This window comes from Momordica charantia (assembly GCF_013281855.1).
Source record: "Momordica charantia cultivar OHB3-1 chromosome 9 unlocalized genomic scaffold, Mcharantia_2.0 BLBB01000009.1, whole genome shotgun sequence".
Classification (NCBI taxonomy): domain Eukaryota; kingdom Viridiplantae; phylum Streptophyta; class Magnoliopsida; order Cucurbitales; family Cucurbitaceae; genus Momordica; species Momordica charantia.
The window spans coordinates 17,545,179-17,566,908 of NW_028275167.1; the positions used below are offsets into that span (position 1 = coordinate 17,545,179).

A 21,730-nucleotide genomic window follows, 5' to 3' on the forward strand; every position below is an offset into this window, starting at 1 on the left:
CTTAAGATTTAAGCTTTGGAGCGATGTGGTTGAGGACCACATCGAATGTCATCATCTTGGCTGTTGGATTCCCACTTAGGATCAGAAACTAATCTATCGTCTCGTATAGGATTCTACATCAACACCATTTTCGTTGGTGAATGTTAATGTGATACTTCCCAATTTATTTAGTATTATTTTCACTTTCCTTTAAAACATAATTGATCTCCTTGGTCAAATTATAAAAAAAAAAAAAAAAAAAAAAAAAGGTAAAAAAAATACAAACAAACAAACACCAACAACTATAATAAAACAAAATTGTCTTCTAATTTTGAAAACTTTGTTTAGATTTTAAGAACTCCCTTTTTAAAAGTAGATAATAAAGCAAAAAAAAAAAAAAAAAAAAGAAAAAAAAAAACTTCACTTATTGTTTATATGCAAAAATTTTAAAAAACAAAAATAAATTAGTTACAAAAAATAGAATCTTTTTAACCACTTTATTTATTTATATATATATTTCGATATTCTGTTCAGGTTAACTTGCGCCCACTTCAACTATTTTCACTGGACAATTTAAACTCATTTCGTTTAAATTCTTCTGATTTACTTTTATCTTTTTAGAATAATGAACTACGCATGATGGTTATATAACATCCTGTGATATATATATACACATAATGGTTATATAACATCCTGAAATATATATATGAAAAGAAAAAAGTTGATTCAAAGTTGATTCATCCTTTTAATACATTGTGTTTGTTATATGTTCTTACTTCTCAGCAGTGACAGTGACGCAAGAAAAGCAGGAATTATCAGAAATTCCCCATTTCCCTTTCCCTTTCCCGTGATCTCTCTCTCTGTTTCTCTGCTAAAATTTCATATGAAGAAAAAGAAGAATATGAGTGGCAGCGGTGTTAGACAGTACGTAAGATCCAAAACGCCGCGTTTAAGATGGACTCCTCAGCTCCACCATTCTTTCCTTCTTGCCATTCAGACACTCGGTGGCCATCAAAGTACCCTAAACCTAAAACGCCGCGTTTCACTCTTTTAATAATTCCTTCTATTATTGGTTCATATAATATAATTTTTTTCCCTCTTTCTTTTGGGGTTTTAATTTGCAGAAGCAACGCCCAAGCTAGTGCTGCAGCTGATGGATGTGAAAGGTCTCTCCATATCTCACGTTAAGAGCCATCTTCAGGTCTTCTCTCTTCTCCCCACCCTTTTTTTTTTTTTTTTTTTTTTTGATTTTGTAATTCCTTATACGATCTGTTCTTCGTTACTTTTTAATTCTTTTGAGTTACAGATGCATAGAAGTATGATAGGTGACTTGGGAAGACAAGCTGCAGCTGGTACATTATTTTTTTACGTTTTTATTTTAACCATATTAAACCTTATTCTACATAAGTATACAAAATTTCCAACACTAGAATTAGTTTAATTGAAAAAAAAAGAAAGTATGGAAGGGAGAGATCGAATTTAGAATAAGAAAATATTTTGAAGAAGAAACAAGGTCATTTGTGTGTATTTAAATTTTTTTTTATAAACGCCAACTTAAGTTTAGTTAAACAATAATTATTTTAGAGGAGATTTTGAAAGAAAAGTTCTTGATCCCATACACATATGTATGTTGCAACTTTAAATCCACCTTAAAATTCTTGGTATACATGAAAATATAATAAATACTAATTCATGCATTGTAAAATTAATTTATTCAAATTAAACTAAAACCATGTTTTAATTTTAAATACCATGTGATTTATATTTCTGAATATTATTTAATGGTTTAAATACAATTTCGATCCTTGTACTTTCGACTTTGGTTCAGCTTCCTCCATTTATTTTCAAAATGTCTATTTATGTCCTTACACTTTTATTTTTTGTTCATTCTAGTTTATGTATTTTCAAAATGTCTATTTTTGTTCTTCTACTTTTAAAAGGGTAACCATTTTCGTCCATTATTGTAAAATTTTAATACAAAATTTATATACACAATGGAAACTGGTCTTTACCACTAATTTATGACTACATTTCAAAAAATTCAGTGACTGAAGTGTCATATTAAAAATTTAATCAAAATAAATTAGATAAAAAAAAAAGAGAAAGGAATCAAAATAGTCATGTTTAGATATTACGTGTACTAAAATGAGCGTTTCAAAATTATATGAACTAAAATGAACCATATGTAAAAGTACATGGATCAAAATAGACATTTTGATAGTAAATAGACAAAAATTAAACCAAAGTCAAAAGTACAGAACAAAAATAGTATTTAAACCTCATTTAATTAAGTATTATATATATATATGAAACAATGTAATTATGTTTATATGTTTAAATTAGAGTTTTAGTTCCTGCTTCCCCTTGATTAAATATAAAAAGTTATTGTGTGGCAGAAGGGAGAAGAAAACCATGTTTTGAAGATGACGACGATGGCAGCGTTGTTGAAGAAGGAAATAATTTGAAACTCTTGCATTTTTCTTCTTTGGGACTTTGTAGAGAATCAAAATCAGAGGGCGTTTGCAGCACTCGGCCCTCCAAAAGGTAACTAGTTTTAATTAAAGGGGAAATTTGATATTCACAGCATTTTAGTGAGTTTGAATTAATTTACGAAACAAGAAGTCACGGAATATTGGATTTGAAAAAATTATTCAATGTGGTTGCCTCTCTCCTAACGGTTAGTAGCACGGTTTTAACCTTAAAACTACTTACAACTTTAATCAAATATAAACTATAAACTTGCACCAACCAATAAATCAAAATACATAAACCTGGTAAGAAATTAAGTATATAAAAAAATTATAATAATTTTATCAACAAATTACCTCAATCCAACTAACTAAAAAGATCCGAACACAACCCACAACTAGAACAAACATTCATAGTTAATCACAAAATCTTCCAATGAAATGAAGCTTAATTAATTGAGGATATTTAATTAAATTACACAGTTTACTCAAGCGTAGAGCTTAAATTGGCAATACCTATTAAAATGATAAAATGGACTCACTCACCTAACTCAAAAGGTACAAACTGATCTTTTTCCTATAATCAATATTTTTATAGGACAAACTGAATAGTTTACAAAATTTTGGACTTTGTAATAATAAAATCAACGACGAGTTTCATAAATCCATATATAAATTACAATGGTTCACATAAATTCAAAGGTTAAAGTAAGTTAACCACGTATTAAACATACATAGACTCGACATCTTAACTTTCGTACTACATAACACAAACCCTAATCCTAACCCAAACAAGAGAGAAGTAAGAAAAGATGGGGTTTGCTTTTTGTGTTGAAGTGTTTGTTGTTTTGTTATTATTATGTAAGTGATGTTTCGGAATTGGTATTGACATTGACATCGACATTGACATTGGTATTTGATATTGGCTTAAGAGGCAGAAGGTGTTGGAGAGACGAGAAGGAGCACCGCAGCCGAGGAATATATGAGACAGTGTCAAATCCGTACGCTTATGATTATAATTTTCAGGCCATGGCCTCATCTTTCTCTCTGCCATCCCCACAAGATACTACTCAGGTCTCTCTCTCTCCTCTCTCTCTCTCTCTCTCTCTCTCTCTCTCTCTCTCTCTCTCTCTCTCTACAGCTTTTTTAAAGGGCAATTGATGGATGGTTGACTATTATTTCTACACCTTTGTCTTGCTTGATAGCTTCAATTTTTTTTAAAATAAAAAATAAAAAAGAGAAGCAAATAATTGATAGCACAACTTTCTAAAATATTTATAAATGGGTTAAAATCAAATATCATTTTTGTCAATATTATTTGAGGTGGGTATTGTTTTAGTTCATATACTTTCAAATGTTCAAATTTGGTGGTACTTTCCATAGACATTCAAAATAGTCTCCATTGCTAGTTTATCCAACTTTCGCAAGAAAATATGTAAGGTCCGTTTGATAACTATTTTATTTTTTTGTTTTCTGTTCTTTTTTTTTTTAATTAAACCTACACTACTTTCACTCATGTGTTTCCATATGATTTTCAAAATATTTTCATCTCATCGCTAGTTTATTGTTAACTTATAACCATTTTTATTTTCGATTTTTTGTTTTTTAAAATTAAACTGGTAAACATTATTTCTTTTGTTTTACATCTGTTTTTTTTTCTTTTAATAAACGGAGTTTAAAAAATTATTATTATTATTATTTTTCTAAGTTTAGTTAAGAATTTAAATGTGTTTTTAAGAAACGTGAAAACTTCTAAAGGAATTGTGACCAAACAAGCATAATTTTGAAAACATAAAACTAAAAATGAACTGGTTATCAAACAAATGTGTTCGTTGTTACAAGTCTTTCCTCTATCGTAGTTTTGGCAACATTTTTGCATTGTTCATTCCTCGAATGATTTTTTATTTCTATTTTTTGTTTTGCTAGGTGAGATAAAAACTCACTTTAAACCAACAATAAGGACTAATTTTAAGATTTAAGATCTATTGAAAGTATAGATACCAAATTTGAACTTGAGGACCAAAGTTAACAAGTCTCAAATTAGAGTGTCTAATAATAAACTAAAAAAGTTAGATAACAAGTTTAGTCATTTATAGATAAAAACTAACATTAATAAACTAAATTATATTTAATTTATTAAAAAAAAGTTAGATAACAAGTTTAGTCATTAAATTTTTGGATTTTTAACTTTAAAAAATGTATAATAATTAGTCTTTAGATTTCAGGTATAGGTCACCCACATTAGGTCAATTTAAAAATTATTTATGAGGTCGGTGAACTTTCTAGACATTTTTTTATGGGACACAATGGTGAAATTTTAGAAATTCTTCGACCCATCTTTTTTAAATGTTCCAATCTATTTCACAAAATCTTAGAAGTTGAGGGATGAAAATGGAATTTAACTTGAAAAATATCACACTTAGTTTTTTTTTTTAATTGAAAATATTATGTTTGAGCTCGGAATTGAATGAGCTCGGACACGATTTAGATCGGTATGCTCGAGCTATGGCCCACGGTCCCGCACCTTCCCCTGAACACTTCTTGAAACCTGCAAAACAAAATTAGCACTCCGACGAGCAAGTTAGTTCTAGTCCGAGCTAACTTGCCGAGTCTACTTAGGATTGCGTACCTTGCATTTAAGACAAAAGTTTCTATTTATAGAAACTGGGCCCGACAAGGGTTCTGACACACCCTAAAATCGCGGCGTGTTGTCGGGTACGGAAGGGACATTGTTACGGACTCCGTCTAACCTCGGCTCGGCACTATAGGTCCTACCCTATCTTCCGACCTGAGTATCTCAGAGTCGATTTCTATGTTTTGTCTGCGTGTTCAACCAACTCACCTTTTCGATCGTGACACGTGGCAGGCCAGGATTCGTCTCCAATATTGGCCCCCACTTCGGCGGGGCGGAGGTCGGCTCGGCGAAGTCCTCCGAGCTAACTGGGGACGGGTCGAATCCACGCGTGCATGTGTGACGTCATGGATGTCGTCAGCCCTAACTTCTGCTTCGGGAACCCAAACGTCGTCGTGGGGACAGCCTGGCGTGGGCGGATCTTGTCCGTTGATCCCTCCTTGATCAAACGGCTCTCGTGCCTCCGGGCTGTCCTATAAAAGGCGAAAGTCTTTCACTTTTCACTTTTGAGTTTTCGTGTACCTCGGCCGTTTCCAAGTCAGGTACTCTCTCCCTCTTTCTTTAGATAGTTCTTTTAAGTCCTCCTAGTCAGGTCTGGCGATGAGTAGCTCGTCTAGGGATTTGTCGTCTGGGTCTTCTAGTTCCTCTAGTTCGAGCGACGTTTTAGGAGATCCGACCTTAGCTCCTACCTCAAGGAACCCTTACGTCGAGTTTGAGCTGGGGCGAGGTTGACCGGGCTTCGTCAGTTTCTACCTCCAGATGTTCCATAGGGGGGTTAGACTTCCACTCCACACTTTTATACAAAGGTTCCTTACCGCAGTCAACCTCGCCCCAGCTCAGTTCTCGCCTAATGGGTGGTCTACTGTGCTCGGAGCCTACGTCCTGTGGTGGGTTCTCCGAGATGAGGACGAGGACAGACTCACTGTAGATCAGCTCTTAGCGACCCACACCGTTAAAGCCTCCAACGAGGGAGAGGGTCGGTACTACCTCTCAACTCGGCGGAACGTAGGTCAGCTGATTAGGAACCCCTTCTCTAACAAAAATTGGAAGGAGTGTTGGTTCCTCGTCTCTGGCGAGTGGCTTCGGAGGGAGGGAGGGGGTGAGCCGACCTGTCAAGTCCCAGTAAAGTTCGGAGACGTAGGTGAATGTCTTAGGTGCGAGCTGGGGTCGTTTTTTTTTTCTTAACTTGAGTATCCCTGTTCCTGACGTTGTCTCATTTTGCAGCTCTGCCGTCCCCCGTTCCGAGGATTAACAACAAGTCCTGGGAGATCATCAAACGAGCTCAAGGGCGGAGGTTGAGGTACGCACTGTGGGGTGAAGCTCTCGTCTCCAATTCTCACCTTTTCTCTTGCGGGCTCAGTCTTTGCGACCACCCGGACGAGCTCAAGAAACTTCCAAAACCTTGTCAGCGCAGCTCGCAAAAGAGGAAAGCTCCTGAAGGTAACCTCTTATCGGCACCTCAGCTCGTTCAATGGAAGTTTCTTAAGTAACCTCGTCTTTTTTACAGGAATGGCATCCAAATTCCTCGCACTCAGCAGTACAAAACGGCAACGGCCCCTGCCTCAACCGCTCCGCCGGCGCCTCCTCAAGCTCGTCGTCGTACGAGTAGCGCCGACGTCCCAGCTCCTGGGCTGGCCAACTTGGCCAAGCTCCAGGCCCTCCAAGTTCAACCCTTGCAGACCGTGGTCGGGGGCGAAGAGTCGGCTACTCCTCTGCATCGGAAGAAACGGGCGAGGGAGACGCTCCCCTCCGAGGAGGTCAATTCCAGGTCTCCACCTCCACCCATCATGGTTGACTCGGAGGAAGGTCCCAACACGGTCGGCAACACTGCGACGAGCTCCCGCTCCCCTTCAAGCTCGCCTTCTCCCGCCTCAGCATCCACGAGGCTGCGACGAAAGTAAGGTCCTCGAGCTCTCGTCGAATAGAACGAGCTGTTCGGGTGCCAGAGGACCCGGTGGAGGCGGTGAGGAAGACTGTAGCTCTTGCTGCCGAGGTAAGCTCGTTCTCGCTCTGCCTTTCTTCTCTTCCTTTAGTCTTCCTATCTTAACCTCTGGTCTCCGCAGCTGCACTACCACGCCTGCCTCTTGGCATCAATGATGAGCCTGGAGCTCGGAGGTCGGGACCTGAAGGAGGAGGAGACTAACGCCTCTTACGAGCGTAGGATCGCTGAGCTCCAAGCCGAGGCCGAGCAGGCGCGAGCTGAGAAGGAGGCCGAGGCTGACAGGTCGAAGGCCCTGATAGCCCAAGCTCGTACCGACCTGAAGAACGCCCGGGGCCAAGTTGAGACTGCAGAGAAGGGCTGGAATGAAGCTCAGCAAAATCTGGCGAGCTGGGCTTACTTGGAGAAGAAGATAAAGGAATTCCCTGAATTCGATGGCCTAGCTCGCGACTTAGCGGACAGGGGCTTCTTCTATGCCCTCAACAAGCTCGACACCTCTTGTCCGAAGGAGGCCATTGCCGCTGTCGGGCTGGAGTATGAGTCTATCTGGGTTGACCGCCCCACTTATGTCAATCAGGAGACTGGGGCTACTGAGGCCGCTGTGGTCGCTGATGCCGACGTTGGAACTAGCAGCCCTGCCGACCTTCCGCAAGAATAGCTCGTCCCCTTCTTCAGTTGCTTCCCCTGCTTTACTATTTTTAAATTCAAACAGTGTACTGAGCCGAGGCATATATACCTCGGCTCTTCATCAAACTTTGAATTCAATGAGACACAATCTTCGCCCAAACTTAGTTGTTCCCTCTGAGGTCCTTATACTTAAAGAAATTTAATTAAACCTTAATTATACTTCGGCTCTTCATCAAACTTTAAACTCAATGAAAACAAACTTCGTCCAAACTCGAGTTTTTCTCTCTGAGGTCCCTATACTTGGAGAAATTTAATTTAATTTTCAATTTGGTTTTGGTTTCGTTGTTTGAGTTTTTCAAGTCTTAGTAATTTCTTACTTATACAATGGCTTACGAGCCGAACATTTCAGCTCGACGGTGCGTATTTGGGATAGTCTGGTTCTTACGAGTTGACCATTGCTTTGCGCGTTTATATTATTGTAGGTCGTTTAGCATAGGTCATACCACGTAGTCTTCCTTGGCCCCCATTTGACGTAGCTCGGTAGTAGTGGGCGATGCTAACGAATAAAGTCAAATTTTGCACAAGTCATTGGAGATCAACTTTCATTAATGAATGAAATTTTACACGTCGGATTACACACATTTTACTGATAATAAACTCGCAAATGCTCGGCATTCCATGGGTGAGGGAGTTGTCTCCCGTTTAGGTCGGACAGCAAATACGCTCCAGGTCGGAGTATTTTTAAGACTCTGTACGGGCCTTCCCAGTTCGGCTCGAGTGCTCCGACATGTTGCATTACCTTCTTGAGGACGAGGTCGCCAGGCTTGAACGCTCTGACCTTTACTCTGGTGTTGTAGTACCGAGCCATACGGTTCTGATATTCTACCAGTTGAAGCTGGGAGTGAGATCTTTTCTCCTCGAGGAGGTCAAGATTCACGAGTAGGGCTTTACTGTTGGCTCGCTCGTCGAAATTCTCAACTCGAGGCATTGGCATGCCGACTTCCGCAGGGACAACAGCCTCCGAACCGAAGGCTAGGCCATATGGTGTCTCACCGGTAGACCATTCACCGGTAGATCGGCGGGGTGTAGTTCGGTAGGACCACAATACCTCTGGTAACTCTTCTGTCCACCGACCTTTCAGAGATTCTAGCCTCGTCTTCAGACCACGCTTGATGATCTTGTTGATGGCTTCAACTTGCCCATTAGACTGCGGATGGGCAGGCGACGAGCTGAGGTGACGTATGTCGAGCTGTTGACAGAATTGATTAAATCGGGCACCGTCAAACTGCTTTCCATTGTCAGTAATGATAGCGTTCGGTATACCAAACCGACATATTATGCTCTTCCATACAAAGTTGACGACCTTCGCCTCGGTAATGGACGCAAGAGGTTCTGTTTCCACCCACTTGGTGAAGTAATCTACAGCTACTACGGCGAATTTCAACTGCCCCTTCCCCATCGGTAGTGGGCCGATCAGATCTATCCCCTACTGAGCGAAAGGCCAAGGGCTTGAGACCGGCGTCAGCATCTCCGGGGGTTGTCTCAAAATGCTCGCGAAGCGTTGACATTTGTCCATGTTTTGGCGAACTCCTTGGTGTCGCGCTCAATCGTCGGCCAGTAGTAGCCCTGGCGGACGACCTTCGCGGCCATGGACCGAGCTCCTCCATGGTTTCCGCAAACCCCTTCATGAATCTCGCGCATGAAATACCTCGCCTCTTCTGGATCGAGGCACCGCAGTAATGGTAGGGAATATCCCCTTTTGAAAAGCTTGCCTTCTTGCATCAAGTAGTGGGCAGCTTGGCGTCGGAGCTTTCTGGCCTGGCTCGGATCGGCGGGGACTGAGCCATTGGCCAGGAAGTCCTTAATTGGGTCCATCCATGTAGGCTGAGCTGACGTGATCTCCATTAACTCAGGCTGGTCGATGGACGATTCAACAAGTATTTCAACTGGAACCGTTCTTGGTAGATCGGTCTCGTATGCCGAGGCCAGGCGAGCCAGTGCGTCGGCGTTGGAGTTTTCGGACCTCGGCACCTGTCGAATCACATAGTCCTCAAACTGGGCGAGGAGCCCTCGGGCTTTGGCCAGATACCTCTCCATACGAGCTTCCTTTACTTGGTATTCCTCGGTAACCTGATTGACAATCAGCTGGGAGTCGCTGAGAATCAAAAGTCGCCTCACGCCCATCCCTCTGGCGACCTTTAGTCCATTTATCAACGCCTCATACTCGGCTTCGTTGTTGGAAGCTCGGAAGCTAAACCGGAGTGCGTACTCAAACCGAAGGCCACCAGGGCTGAGGAGCAGCATGCCTACGCCACAACCTCTCTCATTAGACGAACCATCCACATAGAGTGTCCACTGGTCACGGACATCGCCCCTAGCCTGGGTGGGGTCAGCTCGGCAACAAAGTCTGCGGCTGCCTGACCTTTCAACGCTGTTCTCGGCTTGAAGGCGACGTCGTGCTCACTGAGCTCTAGTGCCCACTTCATCAGGCGACCCAACGTTTCGGGCTTGTAGAAAATCTGCCTCAAGGGGAAGTTTGTCGGGACGATTATTTTGTGTGCCTGGAAGTATGGTCGTAGGCGTCGCGCCGAGGTTACCAAGGCTAGGGCCAGCTTCTCAACACAGTGGTAACGTGCCTCGGCCTCGATCAGTGATTTGCTCATGTAGTAAACAGGGCTCTGCCGCCCTTCCGCCTCCCTGACAAGTACTGAGCTCACTGCATTCTCTGACACTGCTAGGTACAGGTAGAGTACATCGCCAGGCAGCGGCTTTGACAACAAGGGAGCCGAGCTGAGGTATTGCTTCAACTGTCGAAGCGCAACTTCGCAATCGTCGGTCCATTCAAACCGACCCTTTTTCCTTAGTTTTTGGAAGAAATGGTGGCACTTGTCCGTGGAACGAGACACAAAGCGATTCAAGGCTGCCAGTCGGCCATTCAACCTCTACAGCTATTTAACATTCCTCGGTGCTTCCATCTCGAGGACTGCCCTTATCTTGTCCGGATTTGCTTCAATTCCGCGTTCGTGGACCATGAACCCGAGGAACTTCCTCGACGAGACCCCGAAGGCACACTTGCTCGGGTTGAGCTTCATCTGATACTTTCGAAGCACGCCGAAGGCCTCTGCTAGGTCGGCTAAATGGGAGCTCGTCTGCTTACTTTTCACCAACATGTCGTCTACATACACCTCCATGTTGCGTCTGATCTGCTTGGCGAACATCATGTTGACCATCCGCTGGTAGGTCGCCCCGGCATTCTTCAGACCGAATGGCATGACGTTGTAGCAATACAACCCTTGGTCGGTAACAAAGGCGGTATGCTCTTGGTCGGGCACATGCATCCGAATCTGATTGTACCCGGAGTAGGCATCCATGAAGGAGAGGAGTTCATGCCCTGCCGTTGCGTCGACGAGCTGATCTATCCGAGGCAGGGGAAAACTGTCTTTCGGACATGCCTTATTGAGGCTCGTGAAGTCAATACAGACGCGCCACTTGCCGTTGGACTTTTTAACTAAAACTACATTAGATACCCACGCGGGGTAATGAACTTCTCTTATGAATTTAGCTCGTAGCAATTGCTCGACTTCTTTACAAATTACATTGCTTCGTTCGGCGTCGACAGGCCGACGCTTTTGTCTCACAGGCCTATAGCTAGGATCTACATTAAGTCTATGCACCATTATACTTGGGTCTATGCCCGACATGTCGTCATGAGACCATGCGAACACATCAGCATTTGCTTTTAGAAAACCGACAAGCTTCTCTCTCACCTCGGCCCCCAGTCTGCTGCCGATGCTGACCTGTCTTTCTGGCCCCAACAGAGGGACAAGTTCTAGTTCTTCAACTGGGGTGCCACGGCTCGGCTCTGGTTCGTCGGCACACGGCTTGGGCGCGCTCGTGACCACCGCACAAGTGGCTGTTCCCTTCATCGCAGCGACGTAGCATTCTCCGGATGTCTTCTGCTCACCCCGGACTGTCGCAACTCTGGCCGAGGTGGGATACTTCAAGACTTGGTGGTAAGTAGACGGGACTGCCCTAAAATCATGAATCAAGGGCCGACACGCGGAGCTCCGATCTATCACAACAAATTCTGCGACTTTAGTTATTTGTTGATCTCCTTCGCCGATGGTAACAGGGAGCGAGACACATCCTTCCACGCTCACCGACTCCCCTGCAAAGCCGACCAACGGCGTCGGGCTGAGCTTTAAGTGCTTCTTCTCCCACCCTAAGGCCGTGTAGGTCGAGAACGATAAGATGTTGGCCGACGCTCCACCGTCGATAAGAACTCTTCTCACCTTCACGTGATCTATGAGTGGGGCGATTACTAGGGCGTCATTATGGGGCATGTGCACTCCTTCGCCGTCTTGGTCGTCAAATAAGATCGGCATCACAGACTCCTTGGGGTACGAGGTACAGACTTCGTGTGCTGCTTCCCGAGCCAGAGCTTTTCTCTTCTGCCCCGACTGTCCCCCACTTGGACCCCCATGGATGGTATTTATAATGGCAGGTCGATCTTCCTTCCGTCTTGGCGGGGGCGATTTCCCTTGCTTGTCCTCCTGAGCCGATCCCCCTGGCTCCGCCCTTTCACGCCTGCCGACGAATTTTTTCAGATAGCCCCTCCGGATCAGATCCTCAACCTGATCCTTCAAGTGGAAACAGCGTGAAGTGTTGTGGCCATGATCCTTGTGGAATCGGCAGTAGAGCCACTTGTCTCGTTTCCCTAGAGGTCGGCAGAGCTTTTCTGGGGCTGCGAAAAGCGCCTCCAGGTCGGTGTCTTCGGCCGCCGCTTAGATCTCCGCAATTGAGGCATTCAACGGAGTGAACTTGTCGAACTTCAGCCCTCGACGGTCTGAAGGGGCTTTCTCGTCTCGACGGCCTCTATTCTTACTGTCGTCGGCCTGCCGAGACGAGCTTCAACCATCGCTGCGCGGCTTCTTGGGAGGAGGGGACCTTTGGTCTCGATCTTTACCATGGTTGCTCCGTCGAGCTCCATTGGCCTTCCACAATTCCAAGCCGTCGATGTACTGGCGAGCTCTAGCGAGCATCTCGTTCAGGGAGGCCGGCGGTCGACTTCCGAACTCTATCATTAGGTTCCTGTCGTTCAGTCCCGTGGTGAAGTACATCATGGCGATGTCATCAGTGCAACTTACCACTTTGACATGCTCGTCCATGAACCGAGCGATGTACTCCGTCAAGGATTCATTGTCCCGTTGCTTCACTATTCCGAGGTGAGAGGGTGGCAACTTCATCAACTGCCGAGCTGAGAACTGGTTGATGAACAACCTTCTCAGCTATTGATAACCGTCGATGGATCGTGGCTTCAACTGTCGGTACCACAATCTTGCTGAGCCTTCAAAGGCTATTTGAAATGCTCAGCACTTCATGGCGTCGCTTGCGGCCAGGAAATCCATCTTCCCCTCGAACACCTCTACGTAGGAGATCGGATCTCCAGACTCGTCGTAAGAACTCATGACCGGAGCCTTGAACCTCGGTGGAATAGGTGCGTCCAGGATCGCTTGGGAGAAAGGCGGTTCCTCTTGCTCAGCCACGCGATGCGGGTCTACAGGCCTACACCGCTGCTTAAGATCTTCTATCTCCTTCTGAAACTGATCCCGGAGGAGGTCTACTTCAGACCGAAACGAATGGTCAGCGTGGGAGGACCTCTCTTGAACGTCGACCACTGGGCTTTCCTCCTCATCGTCAACCAAATACTCCCGATATTCGGGTGCCACTACTCGTCGCCTCGGTGTCTCGGCACCTCGGCCCTGATGGGCGTTGGAGTTATCGAAAGATGCCAAGGGAGTCCGGATTGGTCGGATCCTCGGGCGCCGGCCCTCGACCCGATCGTCCTGCCGAGGGTGGTCGCGCACCTGTGCTCCCACGGTCCTGCCTGTCCTCACCCGTTGTGGCTTTCGCGAGGGTGCTCCAGCTTGGGCCTCCCTACGAGATCGGAACCGATACTCCGTTCTTTGGGTCGGATGCATCGATCCCTTTCCTCGGATGGGATCCCTGGAGACGGAAGAGCTGGACACCTCGCTGCCTCTCTCGACCTCCTCGAGCCTCGCCTTAACTTCCGTGAGCTCGGCGATCACGTTGGCTACCATGACGGGGTCCACGCCTGCCTCGGAGCGCGCACCTGTGTTTCCCCAACCATGGAGGCGAGGTGCACGGGGCGGCAACCCGTTCCTCTGAGGTTGCAGTGGCGGGAACTGATCTGAGGCGAGGTGGAAGTTCCGGACTGCTACTGGATCGGATGTGGCCGGCCGACCTCCATTCTCCTTGACCACCCCCGCCTGGGGTCGTTGTTTGATGATGGGAGTCCCGGCCACCTGAGAATACGTGAGTCGAGGATGGGCTCGGGAAGTGACAGCATCCCTCATCGGAGAGCGAATAGGCGAAACTTGAGATCGTGACTGTTGGGAGCGGGTTTGGGCCATTGGCTCAGATTGCGAAAGGCGAGGCCGACTTCTAGATATGTCGATCCCCACAGACGACGCCAGATGTTTGAGTCCGGAATTGAATGAGCTCGGACACGATTTAGATCGGTATGCTCAGGACGAGCTATGGCCCACGGTCCCGCACCTTCCCCTGAACACTTCTTGAAACCTGCAAAACAAAATTAGCACTCCGACGAGCAAATTAGTTCTAGTCCGAGCTAATTTGCCGAGTCTACTTAGGATTGCGTACCTTGCATTTAAGGCAAATGTTTCTATTTATAGAAACTGGGCCCGACAGGGGTTCTGACACACCCTAAAATCGCGGCGTGTTGTCGGGTACGGAAGGGACATTGTTACGGACTCCGTCTAACCTCGGCTCGGCACTGTAGGTCCTACCCTATCTTCCGACCTGAGTATCTCAGAGTCAATTTCTATGTTTGTCTGCGTGTTCAACCAACTCACCTTTTCGATCGTGACACGTGGCAGGCCAGGATTCGCCTCCAACATATTGGTATAGTAATTTTTAAAAGTTATTAATTATTCATATACCTACACCTATTAAGTGATTAACAATAAAAGTAAAAATTATTGATTATCGATAATCACTAATCTACATTCTACATGCTAAAGAAATAACTAACATATTTACCCATTTTTTTATTTTTTATTTTTGAAAACAACATATTTACCATTTTTAAGTACAACATGTGGGAGTGGGGCATTGAACTCATAACTTCTTAATTAGTTGAAAATAAGAAAATATATGTCATTACCGCTGAACTATGCTCGCTTTGGCATAACATATTTACCAATTGATTAACTCTAATCACTAATTACATTAATTTAACTTAATCATTAATTTACCACCATTAAATGCACTTATTAATTGCTATAGCTAATTTTATGGGCCTAGGGTTAACAAATTTATCATTTAAGTACAATATAGGAGGTAGGGATTCCAAATCACACCCTTTGGTCGAAGGTAGATGTCTTAGCCATATTGAACGATACTTAGTTGTCAAAACATCTATTAATTATAAAAGGCAAAAAATCGAGCATAAAAAATATTAACATATGTTGTCCTTAGATTTAAGGAGCATTTACAGAAATTTGAACATAATTAAAAATAGTATTCTCGATTCTATTAATTAATGTGTATGCCTTAGAATTTTTTTTCAGTACAACACGATTTAATCTTAAACAAATAAATAAGATATCTTAACGGTTAGTTATGCCGTAAAGACTTATTAAAGGAGCTTTTCTAATAATAGTAGTACCCTCCATAATTACAAAATTTATAATAGAATATATATTTTTTTATAATTACAACAAAGTATCAACTCATACCTCACGTATTACATATTAAGTATATTATTGATATGTATTTAAAAAAGGTATATTAATGATAAAAAATGATACATATATCAATGAATATACTTTATCACGAGGTAAATGGTGTATCAGTAATAAAAAAATGATATATTAGTAATATATGAATGAAAATTTTTCATATTTACATATTATCTTTTGTGTGAAGAATTTACAAAATGGCAGTTGCTACCCTTTATGATTTTCAATGTGAGAATTTATATCCAATGGAGATTGAGATTTTTATTTCGTTTTTTCATTTTAAATTTTTTTGAAGAGGTGAGGATTTACTTTAATGAATGGGGCAGCGAAAAATATTTTCACAAAGGCAAAAATTTATACTCCAGAACTTCTATAGGTACCCTAAATTTGATTTTCTCACGGTTTTGTGTTATATTTAAGTTTGAATATGATCATTATTTTTTGTAAAATTTTAAACATTCTGTTATATTTTAAAATACATATTTATTTTATACCATCTATATAATTGTCTCTAAAAAAAGTTCTTAAAAACATAATTATGTATATATTAAATTTAAATACTTATTTTGGTCTTTCGACTTTGGTTTTATTTTAGTTCTTATACGTTTAAAATATCTATTTGGACATTTGTGCTTTTAACTTTTGTTTATTTTAGTCTCTATACTTAAAAATATTTGTTTTGGTCCCTAAACATTTGAAAGTGACCATTTTAATCTTTATTTGTAAAATTTGAATATAAATTTTATACACAATGAAAACTAACTTTTAATATAAATTTATATTCACGTTTTAAGAAATTTTCCAGTGAATTGTCATGCTAAAAGTGAGATTGAAAAAAAACAAGAGATAAAAATAGGAAGGAAGGGACTAAAATAGTCTAAAGAACCAAAATTGTGATTTGCAGGTACATGAATTATGAATAAAAATTAAGAGTAAAATAAATAAAAATTAAAAGTAAAAATGAACCTTTTGAAAATTACATACACAAATTAATCAAAACCAAATCACCAAAAATAGTATGTAAACCTAAATGCTTGGATTTTCTTCTGGCGGTGTTTTGTGGCTTGCCTTCACAGATTTTAAGATTTTTTTTGTCTTTTATTATTATTATTATTTTAGTTCGATTTTGAGAAAATCGTTGCTGCAGAAAGAATATTAACATAGCATGATCTTAAAAAGTTGGAAGTGATAAGCTATTTTGTATTTTTGTCAATGTCCCATCTCTTTCATTCCACCTTTTTAGACCAACGTTCAAAAATGCTTTCAACTTTTTCCTTATCAACATGAGATATATATATGGAGTTTCAATAGCAATAGTGTTTGAAAAGAAAGAATTGTGATGTGTACTTGTACTTTTCATTTTGTTTAAATAAACTAATACGAAAATAGTTTTAGATTATGACTTTTTATGGTTAAATTTATTTTTTTAAGCTTTTTTTAACCTTAAAATTTTTGCTTTAAAAAAATTAACTTTAATATTTTAATTTTATTAAACTTGGCCCTAAATTTGACCAATTTATGCGCAATTAACACCTCCTCGAAAGCAAAATTATAAAATTGTTCGTGTTCCCATTAGTATGATTAAAAAATAATAATAATATTTCAAAAATGAAATAGACCACTGCTCCAAATTTTAAGGACTAAAAGATTGGTTAGAGATGGGGGAGAAAGAGAGGAGATGAGAGAGAAGAGGAAGAGAGAGAACTACAAATGCTCAAACTATTCAAATAAGCATTTGGAACAAATTTTCAAACTTCACGAGAAAAAGTGTTTCTTTTGAAATTTTAGGAACCACGCCTACTCCAAACCTCAGGGATCAAAAGTGTATTATTCTCATTTTTTTATTTATTTTGTTTTTTTCCTTCCCATCTCCACCGTCATTCTTAATTTTCCTACAATTTTTGTAAAAATGACCACCATATCATGTGGTGGTTGCCTAAGTTCATTGGCTCATGTTGGTCAACTCGAATGGTAGGCCCAAGTCTATCGACCTGGGATGGTCAGACCTGGTGTGGTCGGCTTGGGGTGGTGGACTTAAAGTCGTCGGCCATAGGTTGTCGGGCTCAAGATGATCATCCCATGGTGGTTGGGCACGGGATGGTCGTCCTAGGTTGGTTGGCCTGAGTTGTTGGTCGGCCAGTGTTGGATGGCTCATATTTGTCGGCCAGGGATTAGGCCTAGGATGGTTGTTCTAGGTTAGTCAGCCCGAATTGGTCAACTAGGACTTGTGACTTAAGGTTGTCGGTCTTAGGATTGTTAGACCTTGGATGGTTGTCCCATAGTGGTGGGACATGTGCTAGTTGATTTGGGTTAGTCGTCTATGGAAGGTTGGCTCGGGTTGGTCGACCTGTGTTGGTTAGTTTGGGTTGGTCGATCGAGAGTAGTTGGGGTTGTGATGGTTTAACCCTGGATGGGTTGGGCCTAGAATGGCCAAGCGTAGGATGGTTATTCTAGGTTCTCGACCTAGCTTAGTCTACCCATGGTGGTCGATCGAGGTTGGTAGGCTTTGCTTGGTCAACCCATGCTCGACCGCTCTGAGTGGTCGGCCCAGGGTGGTGACCTGGTCTGGTTGGCATGGGATGGTCATCTTTAGGTCATAAAGTTTGGGGTGGTCTGCTTGGGATGGTCGTCCTTAGGTCGTCATGTTCAGGCTGGTCGACCTAGATTGCTCGGGTCTGGGTGGTCAGCTTGGATTGGTCAGTTTGGCTTGGTTGATCAAGGTCCTCGTCCCCATTTGTCACCTCGTGTTGGTTAGCATGGGTTAGTTGGGGTTGGTCAACCTATGCTTGTTAGGTTGGGCTAATCAACCAAGTGCAGCTGGGCTTGGAATGGTTAAGCCAATATGGTCATGCTCAAGATGTTCGTCACAAACTTGCCGACTTAAGGTATTGGTCAACCCGTGGTGGTCGACCTGAGTTGGTACGCTTGGGTGGTCCACCCAGGTCTGATTGGCCTTGGGTGGTTGACCCGAATTGGTTAGCCAAGGTTGATACTCGAGATGGTTGTCATGCCCTGCTTAGCATCCTAGGATGGTTATCTTAGGGTTGTCAGACCCATGCTTGTCACTTGTGAGGTTGGTTGGCTTGCCTTGAGCTAATTGGCCCTGGTTTTTCGGCTTGTGCTAGTCGTCCTCGTATTGGTCAACCCAAGTGAGCATCTTCACTGTAAAATGATTGTAGATTTTTCCAAAATTAAATTTACCCCTTCGCAATATAATAATTTTGGAGGAAAGTGATTTTAGCAATGACAAAAGTGATTTTAGTCATGCCAAAATCACTGTCAAACGCACCATAGTCCAACACGAGAGTAATCATAGCGGGCCACAATTATATTCTTTCTTAACAAAAAAAATATACAGTTGATTGTCACGGTGAAGGGTTTAATCAGAAAATTAAACCACTTAAAAACTCACGAGTAGATTTGAAAGATAAAACAGATATCAAGAATTGGTCCATACAATTCCACCTCTATAAAATTGCTAACTTGAGCAAGATTAAGTGTTCTAAAGCATTTTTTACATCTTTTAGAGACCATAGGTTCAACTAAACTTCACTATTGCATTTGTGATGTAATATTTAAAAAGAAAAATTATAATCATTTCTCACGATCTGAGTTCTTATTATTTGTTTATAGCTCACTACTCAAGAGGATCAAAAGCCAAAGTTCATGCAATGTCGTAAAGATGACAATCAAGAGGAAGAAAGAGTAATTGATCAAAATCACGGCAAAGAAGACGAAGGCAAAGGCAAAGATTTTGAACTTTCATTGTCTCTCTCCCTGCACCATCCTCCTCCCTGCACAAGTAACTCCGCCGTTGCACCCGCCTCCGACGCCAGTGAGACGCTCTCCTCCTCTTATTCAATCCCTCATTACAAAAGTTCGTCAATTCATAAACACAAAATCGACTTAGACCTATCGATGTCACTTTGATGTAATAGCGACTAATAAAACTGATGATGATGCTCTCATCTCTAATATTTACTTTGCTTCTTAAAAGGAGTAGTTATTTATATTATTGTTGATCGTTGTTTATGTATATATAAGTTTAACTTTTAACTGTTTTTGCAGTCCACTGGCTTGCCTTTTTTCGTCTTTATGTATGAGTTTTGTTTTGTTAATGCATTCAGATGTGTTTAATTTTCTGTATGTAAGGCATTTACTTTAGTTTACTTATCTCTCTGTCTTCCCATAATCTTTATTTCAAGTTTATGCTCACAATGTCAATTTCAAAGCTCTAGAATATAGAAGCAATGCTACAAGTGTAAGTATGTTTATTGTCGAAGTTGTTCAACGAAATACCGTAAGAGATCAACATTTTCTGTTTGGGAGTATTTTGAAAAGGTAGGAAAAAGTTAGATAATAAAAAAATAGATCTTGAGATCAAAGTGCAAAACTTGTGGTAATTTTTTTTTAAAAGATGATAATATTCATCTTATTAGGTACATCAGATCTTGTAGTCAAAAAACACAATGTATATATATGCATTTTTTTAGTACAAAATATATGCAATTAGGCAATTTAATTAATATTTCTTATAATAAGAAATATGCTAGATCTAAATGAGTAGATTACATGATTAAGGGAAGCTTCCTCTTTTATCCATAACCATGATTTTAGTGGTGCTATTTAGAAATCATTTAACTCACGATACGAAGATTTTTCAACTTCTTATTGCAAAAACAACTGTTATTATTATTATTTTTTTTTTTTGCAAAAAAAGGTATTTTAAAAATTTATTTCTCTAATTTTTAAGTTAAGAAGTTGTTTGACCTCTCATATGTGACTTCTTGTCATCAATATGACTATCTTTGTTTGAGTTCGCATTATATTGATGCTGATTGAAAATTATGCAAACAAATTATTTCATTTAAAATGGTTGAATCTCTTCGTACTAGTTATATAATAGGAAATTCTATATTAGAGTTTTATCTCTAACTTTAGATAATGTTTAGATAATGTTAGTAATAATTGAAAAGAATGTACTCCTCTGTATTCTATGAGGGTACTTTGACTATATTTATAGTTGACAAAATACAAGAATGTGCTAATAATAGATGCCTAAGAATAGAAATAACCTAATAATACACTAGTCTAAAAATAGAATTAACAAACAATGACTTAGTATAAGCTTACAACAAGATATATTCGTAACAATAATTATATAGCTACTAATTACCGTTAGGCATTAATTTTCATATTTCATTGTTGTGCCCATATTTTAAATTTAATTGTACATGATAGTTTTTCGATTTTTTCTTATTCTATTTCAAAGTTAAATCTTTAATTTGTAATATTAATAGTTACATGAATTATATTTTAAATGTTGTCAACAATTAAAAAAGAGAAGAAATATTTGAATTGATTTACCTCATAGATGGAATTCAACATTTGAAATGTTGAAAATGGCGGTTGTTGCATATAAAGAGATTTTAGATTTGTATGGTATTAAATTGCATAATAGTTCTCATCATGTTAATATTGAACTTACTGAACTTTGATTGGAGATATGCCTCAGTTATTGGAGATTTTTTAATTGTTTCTTATACCTTAACAAAATATTTTTGTTTGGTATATTCTTCAAGCATTTGTCAATTTATATTAAATTTACTTTAATATTTATTTTATGTTTAAGAATTATTCTAATGTAGATTCATTTAAATCTGTGATTGAAAAATGAAAGAAAAGTTTAATAAATATTTGGATGATTTGCCTATTACATTTTTGCTTTGAATGTTTTTTTTATCCTAGTTATAAAATCACTTTTTTTAAACTTATTTAGATTTATTGTTTGATAATAATATTCATAAAATTAATAATACTAAAAATTCATTTAATTCTAAATTATATGAGATATATGATTTTTGAAAGAAAACTGCAAATAATTATACTACCACTATTGGTGCATCTTATGGATACTCTTGATTTTTCGATACTTATTTAATATTTTCATATCTTGATTTATAAATTTATATAGATTTACCAACAATATCTATGGATACTCTTCAACCTTTTAATATTTTGGATTTGTGGAAATTATATGAAAATACTTATCTCGTGCTCTCTCTTATGGCACGGTATATACTAACAATTCCTATTTCGACCGTAGCAGAAGAATAAGCTTTTAGTGTAGGTGGTTAAGTTATATCAGACACCAGAAGCAACTTATCATCTTTAATCTTTGAAGCATTAACATGTCTAAAAGATTGGTGGCTAACAGAAAAGAGAATGCACAAAGAAGAAAATATTAAAACAAAATGATTGAAGAAATGGAAAAGTTGAAATCGTCAGTGTTGAAATTTAA

General features: G+C 40.4%; 1 protein-coding gene across 2 annotated transcripts; it reads left to right on the forward strand.

Moving 5' to 3' along the window:
• Window positions 1-698: 698 nt before the first annotated feature.
• Window positions 699-19,513, forward strand: LOC148209112 (uncharacterized). Of its 2 annotated transcripts, XR_015793388.1 has the most exons (7): window positions 699-995; window positions 1,104-1,180; window positions 1,286-1,331; window positions 2,376-2,523; window positions 3,380-3,521; window positions 6,304-6,519; window positions 6,587-6,702. XR_015793388.1 is itself a non-coding variant. In XM_088128353.1 (6 exons), exons 1-6 carry the CDS (start codon window positions 746-748, stop codon window positions 19,357-19,359), a joined length of 960 nt encoding a protein of 319 aa, XP_087984479.1. In that variant the 5' UTR covers window positions 699-745; the 3' UTR covers window positions 19,360-19,513. The 2 variants fall into 2 exon arrangements, 1 of the variants encoding a protein (XP_087984479.1); XM_088128353.1 differs by lacking the exons at window positions 6,304-6,519; window positions 6,587-6,702 and adding an exon at window positions 19,063-19,513.
• Window positions 19,514-21,730: the final 2,217 nt, after the last annotated feature.